The sequence below is a fragment of the Physeter macrocephalus genome, chromosome 13 (assembly GCF_002837175.3).
Source record: "Physeter macrocephalus isolate SW-GA chromosome 13, ASM283717v5, whole genome shotgun sequence".
Classification (NCBI taxonomy): domain Eukaryota; kingdom Metazoa; phylum Chordata; class Mammalia; order Artiodactyla; family Physeteridae; genus Physeter; species Physeter macrocephalus.
In genome coordinates, this window is record NC_041226.1 from 12,629,500 (window position 1) to 12,645,796 (window position 16,297).

The window sequence follows — 16,297 nt, forward strand, 5'->3', positions numbered from 1 at the left end:
TTACCTGTACCAATCACCTCCTACGTTTTGAACATACAAATATGAGAATGCAAATTTCCCTAGCAGTGAATCTACGGGGTCCTAAAGGGACTCCTCTGCTTAGGATTCCATTGTGAGGAATTCTTCCAAGCCCTCCCCCTACCCAATGGAGGAATACTGAGATATTCCCAACTCCTGGCACAAGCCCATGCTCTACAGATGTCTACTGATCTAACAAATCTATGAGAACATGCATATTCTCAATATTAGAGCGCATGTGAATTAAACAGCTAAAGCAGGACCATCTCAATAGAACCCACGTGAAATTCTTGATCCAATTTGGCAAAATCAAAGGCGAATCTGCGGATAGCCTGCTCAGCTGACAGACACTGGCACAGGTCTTTGTTTCTATGACAACGATCAACAATGGGCACCGCACAATAAAATAATGGGATTAGGTTCAATTTCCTCCACCTGAAAGTATACCAGAGGCATCAATACACGATATTCTTAGGTCCTTTCTTTTCCTATATGGTTTAATAACTGTTGCCAAATGCAAAAAAAAAAAAAGTTTAATAAATAGACATACTTTTAAAATACACAGTGGCTTGGTCTACCATTTGCCATGAAATTTAAACAAAGGAGAAAAGGAATTTTTGCTGTAAAAGAAAATGATGTTCCCAACCAAAAAATGGCCAACATGCCCTTTATTCCTTTCCCAGCACACCAATCCCAGAAAAGGCCTGAGAAATACATAATTTTATTTTTTCCCAGGGCTATATCATCAACCAGTGACAAAAATGAACATTCTATTGCTTCTCCGTATGCCACTTATTTCTAGAGCTTATTATTTTCTTTCCCGATTTGGAGCTATGATCCAGAGATTTTAAAAGCCCCTGATGATGAGCTCCCGGGCACTGTGTGGCTGTTTGCAAAGTCACGTCTGCCCTACGTGGTGTGCAGTCATGGGCAGCGGACAGATGAATTAAGCAGGCTACATCTCCCCCGTCTCTTAGCCTCCCAGGCTGCACTGTAAGAGAACCACTCCAATTCCGATTACTAGGTGATCACTGAACACCAGTTTACCCCTCCACTGTAGTTCTCAGCAGCTGAGTCTGTGATACATAAGACTCTTGGCCACTAAATTCCTAGATATACTAGCTAGAAATTATTTTCAAAAGTTGTGCCTCCATTTCCTGCACACATTAAAAATTTCCCCGTGTTTTTCTGGACATCTTCCATGTTGAGAATTTTCTCATGCATAGGGACTCTGCCTGACAACAGCTGGAGATCTAAAACCAACTCTCGCTTAGTGACTTTCAATCCTCCCCATGGAAGATATCCAGAAGGACCATGAGGAAAATATTAAATTTGTATGGCCTATCGAGGGGAGCATGCAGATAACTTCCAAGAGCATGCATATGGACTCTGCGGCAACCACGTACATTAAGCCCTTCATCAGGATCAGCATTTCCATGGTTATCGTTCAGCCCTCCCTGAATCTCTTAACTTTCATTTATTCTCCAAACAGGAAGTCATCCATCGTTACAGGAAGTCATCCATTGTCCACACACAGGCGGCCCACTGAGGCCAGATCACAGGGGGCACACTCTTCATGCTAATGGACTGGCTGCTATCCAGAACTTTGTTGATGGCAATCATACCTTGCCGTCTGATGTTAATACTGACATTGAGAAGATGCAAATAAAACTGCTAAGTCAGCTAAAATTAATGTTTAAGTCCATCTACTGAGTAACACCCTTTGGATTCTGATGTTCCATTCATACTGTCCAGTCACCTGATCCGTGCTTCCCCAACTTTAATATGAATGTGGATCGTGTCAGGATCTTGTTAAAATGCAAGTTCTGAGTCAGTAGTAGGTCTAGGGTGGGGCCTGAGCGTCTGCATTTCTACAAGCTCTCCAGTGGCATTACTGCTGCTATCTTCCGACTCCTCTTGGTAACAAGGTTTTAAAGAACACGGGTGGAATGTATACCTGAGCATACAGGACTTTCTACAACTTATTTTGTTGTATAACTAGTTACCAGTTCCCATAGTATTACTATGAAAAAGCATCAGGGGTAAAATGTCTCTCCCTTTTTTTTTTTTTTTTTTCCAAGATAATGGTTACCTTGAATTGTTTTCTTCCTAGGATATTTTTTTTAATAAAATATTGATTTTATCTTACTACCTGCCTAGATAAGTTTAGTTTTTGGTTTTCCAAGCAGAGAAAAAGAAAGATCTCTCAAAGAGACCCTCCTAGTCCTACATTTATGTGATTCTACTTATCAGAATTTGAGCCACAAGTTAAAATCAAGAAACATCATTTAATAAATATTAAGCATCTAATAAGCACAGCCAAGAATATAGAAGTCCATACCGTACTGTCTTCTTTCTGCAGGACGTTCTGGTCTTACACAAGTTCACAAACAGTTATAACACAAGCAGACATGATTAGGCACAGAAAGAGAATTACCTGGTGTTTCTCCCTCAGGGAGAGACTTGTAAAGCATCATGGTGATTAAGCTCCAAACGACCTAAAAAGCCTAAATTATCTGGTATTTATGAAACAATACTAGACTTATGTAATCAGACAGGTTTTGAAATGCGCTAATAATTTTTTTCCATGAAGATTCCCAGCAGAGCGAATGAATTCTGAGACACTTTTAACCTCCAATAACCGACTACATTGAATAACATCTCAAGAGTCACTACTCCACATGATGTCTGGCTCTCAATCTGCCTTTAGAACTCTATAACTCAGCCATAAGTCAGAACTCAGCCAGGAGATGGTCCGCTGATGAGTTACTAGAGAAGAAAGCACGCTGGAAAACTTGCCTTCCAAGGATCTTACGCTGGGCAATAAAATAACACAATTAGAGGCGGAATGACTTAATAATTTCAAGACATTTCCCACATGAATGTACACGCTAGCATGTGAGATTACAAGCAAGAAACCAAATTGGATTCAGAGTAGGATCTGAATTTTTTTTTAAAGAAAAAAGCTAAAAATAGGCCAAAATATTAACAAGAGCCATCTTGTCAATGAGACTGTAGGTCATTTTAATTTATCTTAATATTTTCTCAGTTGCTCCAAAATTCTTTACAACAATTATACATGAATCTTACCACGGAAAAAGCCAATTAGAACATAAATCTCCCATCTGTCCTTTTGTTTCTATGGCATGTTGTTTACAACATAGTTCAGGTATAAAATTGGATTTTAAAATTTCTATTTAATTTCTGAAACTGCCTTCTTTCATTTAATTTAGTTTCAAGGATTTAAACTAATCAGAAAAATTTGCTGCAACATACTGTACTCAGCACCACAAACGCCCTTGAACACTGCAGGTCTGTGTCTGCAACCGTTGGGCCAGATGCTCTTCATGCCAATCTCTTATTGGCCTATCACCAATTTTTAAATCCATAAAATGTATTAATTAGCTCTCCTCTTTATGCACTGGATGGCAGAGGCAATGTCAGGAAGATTGTGAGCAATTCTCCTGACTCAGATGGTGAAAATTCTCTAGCAGAATCTCTATTGTTTCCCCATGGGATAAAAGTTCTTTCAATTGAGGAACTGCTCTAAAATTAGCAGATGAGTTTTTTGTTTAATTATCCTAGAGCCTTTAATGAAGCAGGTGTCTGAGCTAGAAAACAAGCACCATAATGAGCCGCTTAACAATCTGCGGTTTCAGGGTAGAGAGCACCACTAGCATTGAGGGCTACACACAAGCACAGCCCAGGGTGACCCATCAGCTCCTAAATGGCCTTGACCTGTGCTCTGCAGAACACTGGAAGCAATGTGTTAATACCAAAGGTTCAGGTCAAGCAAACCGGTCAAAGGTCCAGTCATTTAGTCATTCCATCATTTCTTGAACAAGCATTTACCAGGTCAGGCCCTAGAGATTCAGAGGCCAATAGGACACCTTCCCTAGCCTCATCCTATGAATTCTGATGGGGGAGGCAGGCACATAATCTGTCAGTAGACCAGCAAAATCAAGAATTGTGGGGTCATCTACAAAGGACTGAACAGAGCCCCAGGAGAGGGGGCTGTCAGTTCTACACGGAGAAGTCAGGAAATGTTCCACAGAGAGGCCACCTTTGAATTAATCTTGAGAAAGAATCAGCTTCTTGCTTTGCAGAGCTGTGGTGATGATTCAATGAGATGGATAGACATGTGGCAACTAGCCCGTGGCACCGGGCACAGAGAAGGTGTTCAACCAATCATAGTAATAAAAAGGTTAATATTACTATATTAGTGCAGCGGTTTGTGAAAAAGTTACCCATAAGAAATGACTGGTCCAATTAAAGAAGAAAAGTGAAGAAAATAATATCTAGGCTACATTCACAACTGATTGACAATAAATGGAATGACAAAAATATAATCATTAGTCTTTTAGCTACATACAATACAGACAATGGAAACAATGCAAAATGACCAATTCTACATTGACAGCATTCTACAACTACGTGTCCTGTACTTTTAGGAAAGCCTGGAACTTGAAGTCAGCAGGGAGGAGGACTAATGGTTATAGAGGGCCTGCCATATATCAAGCCAGGACCTTTATGTACATATCTTCTCAATTAACCATCCCACCGCTATGAGGTATGCTTTTTTATTGCCATTTTAAAGAGAAAACTGAGATTCAGAGAGTCTGACTTGCCAAAGGCCACACAGCTAATGCACGATAAAGTCAGGATTTGATCTTATAAGCATCTCATTTCAGTATCCACGCTCTTTTCATGATACCATGGAGCACTTTCATGTGAAAAGACACATTTACAAAGGTAGATATGATTAGTAATTATTAAAGGGTAATTTTAAATAGTGAGTTCCCTCAACACGTTTAAAATATGATTGTTTTTCAAAAACAAAAAACAATTTACCCTTAGCTTTTCAGGTATAAGAACTACCGATAGTTAAGTGCCTGCCACAGTGCTAAGTTTGTCACACAGACTGTTTCATTTAATCCTCATGACAACGTATAAAGCAAGCATTATTATCAGTCCCATTACACATATGAGAAAACGAAGGAGTATCAGAGAATTAAACTTCCCAGTGGGAGGGCAGATTTCACTGTGACCAGGGGGAGAGGACAGACTTGACCCCAAGTCTATCAGTTTAAAACCATGTGTTTGAAACTCATCTATAAAAACTAGTGTTTCTCTTCTGTACTATATCACTGCATATATCAATACCTATGCTTACATTACAACAGATGTAAGCAAATTTCCTCATTACAAGTAAATTCAATATATAGGATTTTTAAACTTCATCACTTAAGGGGGGGACTAAGGTTGCCAGGCCTGAATGAGAAACTGGATCCAGCTAGATTTTTCAGACTGAAATCTGAGCTCAGACCCAGCTGACGTGAAAGTCCAAGTCTGTTCCTCATTCCAACGTGCTCCCTCAGGGCAGAGGAAGCTCACAGGCCGAATCAGGCTCCCAGCCTTTGTAAAAGCAGAAGTCAGCACCAGGAGATGATCCCAAAGCCCCCGACTAGTGAAAGTGCCCCAGCGCCCTCAGCCCAGCGGAGGGAGGGTTTCAGCACACCTTCAGTTCAACAGGGGGCTACTGGGGAACTCAGAACTCATTTGACAGCAAGTTAGAATTCAATTTCCAGAAAATTGACTTTTGCTGAGACCAATTGAAGCCTTAAAATATACACCACTGCAGGCACCCATAATTAATTACATTGTCAGAGGCGCTAAGACTGGAAGACAAGGACTTAACTCTTCCCGATTTGGGGGAATTAAAAGCTACATTAACCTTTCCCAATTTGGGGGAATTAAAAGCTACATAAGGACAGGTGTAGCTGATAAATCCTGAGTATCAACCAAAGCTATATAACGTAAAATAGCACACTCCATTCTGGGCACTTTAATTGCCAAAGTGAAGTATCATAATGATTCTTAAGCTCCGTTTTCTCTGAAAACAGCTAAGATTTTCCAGCAATTCTGAGCTCTGGCAAATCGTGAGAATGGCTGAATATGTGCTCTGAGCGTCTGCAGGAAATTTTAATTTGACATTTTTAAATGAAAGCTAAATTATTTGTATCAACTGTTTTTTACATCAGTTGCAAACAAAACTAAAAGGTGTTACATGCACTTTCACAACACAGATAATATACCCAATCATAATAGTAAAAATCTGTATACCAAGAATAAAGGTTTTAAATATGCTTAAAGAACTTAGAGCTGTCACAGAAGTTTCCATTTAAACACACACACACAAATCACTGTCACAAACAGCTACAGGAAAATCCTTTTCCAGTCCAACCAAACCCTTTCACATCCTAAATCCCTTCTTTTTCATTCAGAAACCTTTGGTTTTCACATTTTCTATACTCATTAATTGCTACAGCCAAGGTCAGATGTGGTATGAATATGTACCACTTCTTTAACTTGCATGGAGAACTATTCTAAGCTCTCTAAACTCAAGCATGAACCGAATTATTTTTACTTCAGATTAGAATTAGGTATTAAAAACCAAAAGGAAAAAAACCAAAGGCCATTTTGTGACCTCTGATTGATAAATTCCTATGGATGGTATCACCATTTCCTGCATTCCAATAAACTCATAAACTACCTAAACGGCTGCAATCATTATGACTCATTTATAAGCATCTTTTGAGCTTTACGTTTGTAACAGGTGAGGGGACCAATGATCAAAAGATACTGAGAAGACATATTAACTAATATATTGACAGCAACTGGCATTTCCTTTACAAAGCAGCTGCTTGAGTCAGAATGTTTGTGTCCCCCAAAACCTCATACGTTGAAACCTAACCCCCAAGGTGACCGTATTAGGAGGGAGGGTGCTTTGTGAGGTGATTAGGTCATGTGGGTGAAGCTCTCATGAATGGGATTAGTGCCTTTATAAAAGAGACCCTGCAAAGCTCCCTAGCCCCTTCTGCCATGGGAGAACACTGCAAAACCAGAAAGTGGGCTCTCATCAGACCCAATATGCTGGCACCTTGATACTGGACTTCCAGCCTGCAGGACTGGAAGAAATAAATTTATTTTGTATATAAGCCACCCAGTCTGTGCTATTTTGTTATTACAGCCCTAATGGACTAAGAGAGCAGCTATGATGCCTGTTCTCAGTTTACCATCTAAATCAGTTTATGAGTACCTTTACTTTAGCTGAGTTAGTCCCAGTGTTTTTCCATATTACAAAGACAATAAGTTGTTTGCTCATGCTAGCTTGCAGCAGTGGTGGATTTTACAAAGTGCATGACCTGTGTGAAACGTCTATAAGATAAAAATACAATCCCCCCGAGTGAGTTTTTCCTCTGATACTAAAGTATATTGTTATTTTATATAGATCTTCAACGTCAAAGAGTAGATAAGATGGGATGTGCATACATCTTCTACTTAAAGAGCCATCTGGTTTCTCAAGACTTATACTTCAGTTGGGAAATGGGGGATCGTTGGGAAGTGCCTTATCTATGATCTGCACAGTATAAATTGCCTGCTTAGGTACTAAGTGCTCTAAGACTTGCTGCTGTTTATGTTTCTAAGCAAGGATCCAGTAATCACAGATGCTGAAGACTAAGCAGTTCAAGACAGCCTGATTAGCTGTTCCAAAAAAGGAATCGGGAGATACGCAAGTGTATCTTTTCAGCAAATCTTGTGCCTTTTGGGCTTATTTTAATCATTTAAAAAGGAGTCACACTCCAAATGACCTCTGGGAGTAGCTTCCTAGTAGGGTGAGTGAATAACCCACAGAAAAATTCCAACACCCAGAGCCTGGACTGGCACAAGAGGAAAAGACTCTCACACCCTGCAGAGCCACCCCTGAACATGAAGAAAGGGGATGTGATTTTAGCCTTCAACTAGAAAATGCCCTCTGTCCGTCTTTGGGGGCCCTGAATCAGTGCCCAGATAAATAATGCGTCACTGAAAATAAGAGGCGGCAAGAGCCTTGACCTCTTAAGCATGCTGGCAAAAGTGCCTGATCACCTGGTGAGCAGAGGCCCCCGACAGGCGTGAGGAGGGGGCAGCAAGGTTGCGGGAACCTTTAACCGAAGCTTCAATGCCACTGGATAAAGAATGGAGTTGAAATAATTAGAAAAGGTTCACTCACAAACAGCCTGCTCATGAACCACAACGGCCATCCAGGGAAACTGCATGTTCCTGCAAAATGTCTTCTATATGGTGCAGCACTTCCAATACGTTGATTTCCTCACCTCAGTCGAAACACCTCAAAAAAGCGCTGTATAATGACCTCATAGGTTAAGGCTTAAAGCAAAGCCAAGAGGCCGATGAGCAAGGAGGACGAGTGATAAGGGCATGTGGTCCACGTCCTCCGGCCCCCATCTCTGGGTACCATATGTAACAGCCGGCACGGGCTTGCACTGTTCCACTGTCAGAAATCCCAGAGTCACCAGTTTCCTTCCCTTGGATACATCTGCAGGCTGCCCAAAGGCAATCTGAAAAGCCATTCCTGCTTGTATAGCTTCCTCTCTACCCATTCATCCAAAGCACTCAAACTATTAATTATTTAAACAATTCTATTTCCTCAATACAAAAAATTACCTTTAAAAGCTTTATTGGACTTTGGATTTTAATACAAGGGCTCAGTTATACTATTAAAAAAAAAAAGAGGCAGGCAAGTGATCTTAAGGGTGATGTCCTGTGGACAGCACGTGGATCCTGATGCCACAACGGGCTGGGTAAGACGGCGGCAGCACAGGGTGCCACCCTCCTATGGCAGAGCATCACGTAACAGGAGGGCTTGCAGGGAAGTGATTTTTTTCTCAGAGGCTCAGCAAGCCTCGGTCACAGCCCAAGGTGTCAAAGAATCCCTCTCACAAATGGCTTATGGGGGCAGATTTCTCTTTTGAACAGAAATGATTCTAAAGACTCCCGGGGTCCATGAGGAAGGAATCAAGCAGAAAGTCTTTATATTCTTTCTACTTCACCATCCAGTTCCTCTGCAGCTTTTCACCACTCCTGCTATGAAGAGAATATGCCACAATCGAGGCAATGCCACCAAGGCGACCTGAATCAGCTCCACGAAAAAACAGCTGAATACAATAGTCAGCAGGATGACTGCAGGGGAAAAACTCATGGCAGAAAACCTTCAGATGATATTCCTTGTACAAATTACCGACTCGAAAATTCTTTCTCCATACATTTGCATCTCTTTGGTGTTTTACTATTATCTGCTGTGTACAGTGGTCATGACCACGAGCTCTGGAGAGAGACTGGTTCAAATTTCAACTCTGCCATTTATATCTGTGTGGCCTCGGACATGTTTTTTTATTAACAAGTTCTGTGTCTTAATAACCTCATCTGTTAACTGGGGATAATAACTGAGCTGTTAGGATTAAACAAGCCACTACATGCAAAACATTCAGAATAATGCTCAATAAAGCTACTGTCGTTATTACTATAGTTCCAAACTGCTTTCACTTATTTATCAGAATTGCTCCCACAAGCACCCTGTGAAATAGTGCTGATCATTTCATCCATGTTTTTGTTATGAGTATAGTGAGACTCAGTTAAGTGATTTGCTAAAAATGTAAAAAACCTGTGGCTGAGCCAAGATTTGAATCCTGGTCTTTTGACATTAAACCTCGGATTCTTTTCCATTACTTTGCATTATTTACATGTAAACCACAGCAAAAATGAAACCAAGAAGGACCCTGCAGGGCCTTTTGGGGACAGACCCCTGTGTCCCCTGCCTCTTGTTTTTAGACAAGCTTTAGCCTCCTAGGCCTTCTGCAAGTTCCAAAGGAAATTTAATCAGAGAAATGAGAAAACACAGAAACAAAGGAAGACAATCAAGCAAGACAAAATAACAATAATTTAGCCATAAAACAATGTCACGGATCTTTAGTCCCTTCCTCAAGGGCTATAGATAATGACCTGAGCCATATCCTTGAGTTGTTTTGCAGATACTATAACCCCCATCAGGCTGAAGAAGTTAACTGCATGCTGACCACCAGCACATAGACCCCAGACCAGTTGGAACCAGAAGATTGTTGATGTTAGTTCCCAAAATACCACCCTGTTACCTCACCACCAACCAATTAGAGGGATGTACATGAGCTGATCATGCACCCTGAGACCTTCTCCCTCACCTTGCCTTTAAAAACACTTCCCTAAAAGCCATGGGAGAGTTCAGGTCTTTCGAGCATGAGCTGCCCATTCTCCTTGCTTGGCCCTGCAATAAGTGCTATACCTTCCTTCACCACAACCTAATGTCAGTAGTTTGGCTTTGCTTCACATCAGGCAATTGGACCTAAATTTGGTTCATAAACAAAAACGGCCATTATAAAATATAGACACTGGATAAATTCCTAAAAAGACGAAAACCATTGACAACATCATAATATCTATTCTAGGAATTCATTCCTGGAATACACAAATGATCAGGTGATGGCAATTTAGCTTACATAATTAAAGCCAATTTTTTTATTCAGTGTGTAGCAATTTCGAACCCCAAAATTCTGAAGCAAGGTGGGAGGAGGAACATTTATCAATACATATTCTTTGTTGTAAATTTTACTTTTTATGAAAACACGTAAAATCCCATCTTGAGAAAAATCACAAAAATGTAGAACTACAAGATGGTTGAGTAGTTCATTACAAAGGGAACCACTGAAGGGCTTAAGTGTTTAAATGTTAACCTTGCCATCTTATTGCTGCTGTAATTCACAAGGCAGCTGTGGACTTTTTCATCACTGATATATTGGTGACATTCAGGCTACACCCTCTTAGATCTAGAAGGCTGGAAATTTCCTAAGAATCCTTATCCACGTGACACTTAGGGGAAGTTTTTATGAGACAAGCAGAAGGTAGGTGAATATAAATGAACTGGCAGATCTTCCTTTTTCTTCTAATGAATTTTATAATTTAGAGCATTTGAATGGATCCCTAGGGGAGGAATTCATCCCTATTTTTTTCATTACTAACACTCTCTAGTATTTGCATCTATTTCTAATTCATAAAGTTTGCACGTGTTAGCCTTCAAGAACTTGGATGAGTCTTCTATTTAATAAGATCAATCTTTTAATTTATGAATCTAGTTTTGATTTTTAATATGTACTCTATATACAAATCATTCAAATTATCCCTCAAAATAATTTCTAAAAAGGAAGTGGACAGATCCATGTTAAAAACAAAATTTCAAACTAAGATTGCATACTAAAAACTACAATTTGAAACAAAAAGACACTGGTAAACTCTGAATGACCAGCAAATTTCTCCGTCCATATAACAGTGTTCTTTTATTCAGCTCACCATCAGGGTTCTGTCAAATCTTTGCAGAAGTCCACACAAGACTTCCTTTAAGTTCATCTGAGCAATGCACATTAAAATGTCCACTCACCCAAACTGATTGGTGTACATTCCACAGCAAAGGAAAACTTTTTCATTGTAATTCTGAAATTATGTTTTCGATACAAGATGTATAATATTCTAGAAATATGCCTCTTAAAAGCCACCCAGATGGAAATATTTCATTCCTTAGATATGTACATAAAAATCGATAAAACGTAAATAAATCTCACGAGTGAACATTACTGAGACATAAAACTAAGAAATATTATTTGGGTCAAAGAAAGGACTCAGATTTTTCTCTACTGGTCAGAGTCTACCTCTATACCTCGGTCCTGCTCAAGGTGATAAGACATTACTATATAAACAAATTGAAAACAGATGGCTGAAAAAGGCACCATTATGTTAAGCAATTAATGACTGGAAAAGTAGAAATCTCTGAGTAATCATTTAAGCTTCATAGGTCTATATTTGTACTTGATTTCAGTGGTTAATCCTGTGCTAACTCTATCCTTGAACTGGTTTGAGGGCAACAGCTATGTATTCATTGACTAAACGACCCAAGTCCCTCAACATCAGTAAAATGTATGTTTCAGGTCCCTACCATATGCTGCACAAATCCCCCAACTCCCTGGTTCTTGCCCGTAAAGTCAAGGTCACAGCACGATACCTCCCTTACCTGCTTCCCATCCAGGGTGTAGAGGCGTTTCACCACTCCCGAGTCCAGCTTGATGGCATCGGTGATGTCAGTGAGAACCTGTTCAAAGGAGTGAGCCGTCTTCTTGTTCAGCAGAATCCTGACAGCTTTCCGCGGCTTCACTCCACTTCTGATGATGGTGACCAGCTTGGGCCGAATGAAATCTTTATTCTCCCGCACCTCCGAAGGGCTCCCTTTGGCGGTGGCCAGCGAGGACACTGCCCGCGAAGCAGAGGTGGTCTTGACGTTCACGGACCAGTTGGGGTTCACGTTCTTGGTGTACTCCAGCTTCTTGAAGGGCTCTATTGAGCCACACACATAACTCTCTCCTAAGGAGGAGAGAAGCATATTTAAATTTACACTCAGGTAAATTCAATTCCTTTTTCCTACTCTCTGAATTTTCCTTTTCTACTTAGAAGCAAGCGCTCCTTGTGACTTTTTAAACAATGGGGGTATGATTAATAATTAATGAAAAAGAATTTTGCCTTCTTTTTTAAAAAATTTCTGTTGGAGTACAGTTGATTTCCAGATTTTTGACTTCTAATCTGGCTCTGTCAGCAACAGATTGGTATTCTGGGGGAAAAAACAATCATCATTCTTCCCTTTCTTCATCTTCAGTTTGGTGATAGAAATCCCGATACTGAATAGCCCTCAGAGAGATATGAAATTGAATTCAAAATAGAAACTATTTGGGGGGAGTTAGTTATATTTATATTTTCAGAAAACTTCAAAATCAGAGGCACCTACATTTGCCACCTGAGATAATTTAAAAACTGAAAATGGATCAGAAAACAGCTTCTAAAAATAGCTGTGTAATTTTTTTTGATGTGAGTGTTTGCTTAACATTTTGTAAAGTCAAGTAAAATTCCAAAAATAAGCAGAATAACTCCTTTCCTTTTCTTCCATCTCCACAGGGCCAAGCACAGTGATTCACAAACACATCATACTTGTTTATAGACAAAAAGTTTTGAGAGTTGTCAACTTACAAACTTCATAAACTGATTTTAAAATAAATATAACTATATAAGATGAAAAAGAGCTGAGGATCTAATGTACAGCATGGTGACTACAGTTGATAACACTGTATATTTGATATATATTTCAACATAGTATAATTGAAATTCGCTAAGAGAATAGAACTTGAATGTTCTCACTAAAGAAGAAAAGGAAAAAAAAGAAAAATATTTGAGTTGACGAATGTGTCAGCTAGATAAGAGGAATCCTTCATATATATATATGTAAAATCGTCATGAGGTATACTTTATATATCTTACAATTTTATTTGTCAATTATAATCTAATAAAGCTGAAAAAAAGAAAATAAATATACAAAATTAAATTTTTTATTAAAAATGATTCCTTAACAGAGAATCATTTAATGAAGATACTCAAACAATTTTTTTTTGCAGGGTCTTCTATTGCCTTGTTTTCTGATATATGCCCAGCACACAGGACAGACCAGTGCCTGGCACCTCGGGGTACCCAATGTTTGTCGAATGAATAAAAGAATTACGGACACTCAGACTATTAAATAGATATGTATCACATAAAAAAGAAGGTAACACATGCACCATTAGTCATTATAAAATGATTAATCCTGCATATACATTTCATAAACTTAGGTCAAAGCATTTTGAAATTAAAGATCTCATAATGGCGTTTTTTCTGTGTTAGTAAGTCTTTATAACTGGGAATAGGTAAAAATGCTAAAAAGCCTTCATAATTTCAGGTAAAGTAACCTAGGACTAATCCTACACAGCCCATTTACTTTTATCTAAATCCCTGTCCTATTTTTAAATTAATAGTGCAAATATCCAAGGCCATGGAATAGGTATTCACATAAAAGTAACTGAACCAGGGTTTCAAAAATAGAAAAGCACAATTATACATGTTATCAAACATTTACTTTGCCAATGTTTTTAAAACATATTCCAATGTGTGTTTATGCATTATGTCTCACTAGAAGTGGTACAAATAGTAAGACTAGGGGACGTTTACCAGTTTAGTAAACCCCCTTTCTAGTCACTTAGCAGTTACTACTGGTCCCAACTATGCTTTTCTCAAGTTCTATGTGGATATCAACAACACATCCATGGGGGCTGGTGTGTTGAGCGGTGTTTCTGAAGGCTTGGTGGAGAGACAGTGTGAATGTCATGGTGGGAAGGGAACTAGAACTCTGGGCTCAAGACCTGGCCTCTCAGCGTGTGACTTGGGCACGTCCCCTACTCTTCTCAGTGGCAGTTTATTCACCTGTCAGATGAAGGCTATGCCAGTGGCCACTTTCATCTCACCAGTTTTTTGTGACCATCAAATTAGATAGAAAAGCTCAAAGTGACCTCAAATGCAAAACTGCTACACAAGTGAAAATCACCAGAGGATGCATTGCACTAATTGTGCAGTAAACAGGTATTACGCTGTAAAGTGTTCATTGTTTCTATGGTTACCAGTAGACCACAGATCCACTCAACTTGGGATCCATCACAATGTGAGGATGTCCCAAGCTTTCCCCAACAAGACACACGGGCCTCAGCTGACAAAACCAGACTTTGTCAGAATTCTGTGCTCATTGGAGATATGCCATTGTCTGATTATTTGGAAATTTATATACTAAAATAATAACTTAAATCAAAACAAAAACATGGAGTGGTTTACACTTCAAAAAGGAAAATTTTTAACTTTAGGAATAAAAAATAATTTTAAAAGGGAGGAATTTTCAAATATTCACATAACAGTATGGAATGGGTTTGTTGAAAGAGAAAATAAACACTTTTTTTTTTTTTTTTTTACATCTTCTTAGACAAAGCACACTGAAAATTTCTGAAAGCATGACAACTTTGAGAAGATGATGCGGGCTTGGTTCAAGCAACAGCAGTGAGAGGAAACTTGTGTTTTATCAGTGCTATCACTTTGAAACTTCTCTGCCTCGTTTATCGAATTCAAAGACTGGAATAAAATCTTGGGGAAGGGTGTGAGACTCCCAACAACGATGATATTGTGTTAAGAGGAAAGTGACACTAAAGAGAGAGAAAGGAGTGGCCACCAAATCCAAGATCACACACCATCCAGTGCTGTCATTTAGAATCTATTACACTATTCAGGAATTCAGGAAAAGCCAAGATGGGTTTCCATATGTTAATAAGCTTCTATTAAGTTGTAAAAATATATTTGCATTACATCTACTGGACCCTCATTTTGACTACTTTTATTTTAATCATAATTCCGAACTTCTTCCCATCACAAGAGACGCAGCCTCTGTCATAACGCAGTTAAAGTTGATTGTGTTTGCTGATCTTGTAAAAATTAGCTTTTTGATTAATGTGTTAATATCATTGATAATTGTAAATTAACAAATGTAATTGTTCTGAATGGGAAAAATACATAGCCTTGATTTCATCAAATGGCTCTGGATAGCCGGGGTTTAATCTCTTCCTTAACTGCGCAGAGAGTTAAGAGATAGGTTATATTCTTGATTAGAGAATCATCAATAGGTTTTGTTCAAGACCTGACATGAGGTATGTGTGTTAAAGGCCATTCAAAAATAGCAAGATATTGGGGTGTATGCATCTTTTCCAATTATGGTTTTCCCCGAATATATACCCAGAAGTGGGATGCATACATCCCAATGTTCATTGCAGCACTATTTAGAATAGCCAAGACATGGAAGCAACCTAAATGTCCAACAACAGAGGAATGGATAAAGAAGAAGTGGTATATTTATGTAATGGAATATTACTCAGCCATAAAAAAAGAATGATAATGTCATTTGTAGCAACATGGATGGGCCCAGAGATTATCACAGCAAGTAAGCCAGACAAAGACAAATATGATATCACTTATATGTGGAATCTAAAAAAAAATGATACAAATGAACTTATCTACAAAACAGAAATAAACCCACAGACATAAAAAACAAGCCTACGGTTACCAAAGGGCAAAGGGGTTGGGAGGGATAAAGTAGGACCTTGAGATCAACATATAAACCCTGCTATACATAAAACAGACAACCAACAAGGACCTACTGTATAGCACAGGGAACCACACTCGATATTCTGTAATAGCCTATAAGGGAAAAGAATCTGAAAAAGAATAGGTATATATGTATGTATAACTGGGTCACTTTGCTGTACACCTGAAACTAACACAAAATTGCAAATCAACTATATTTCAATTAAAAAGATAAATTAATTTAATTTAATTTAATAGCAAGGTAAAGTAAAACTTCTCATTACCATAACATGCTTCCTCTACACACTAAGCCATCCCAGAGTTTCTCAGTATAATTTCTACTACCACAGTGAAATAAAAGTTAATTTATCTAAATCAAAGTATA

At 38.8% G+C, this 16,297-nt stretch overlaps 1 protein-coding gene across 4 annotated transcripts in view; it reads right to left on the reverse strand.

Moving 5' to 3' along the window:
* Positions 1–16,297, reverse strand: part of DCLK1 (doublecortin like kinase 1) — a 334,804-nt gene that overhangs the window by 300,910 nt on the left and 17,597 nt on the right. For all 4 annotated transcript variants that reach the window (XM_028497940.2, XM_028497941.1, XM_024125852.3 and 1 more), the window contains exon 3: positions 11,951–12,297. In XM_028497940.2, coding sequence (XP_028353741.1) covers positions 11,951–12,297 — 347 coding nt within the window. The remainder of the gene's footprint in view (positions 1–11,950; positions 12,298–16,297) is intronic.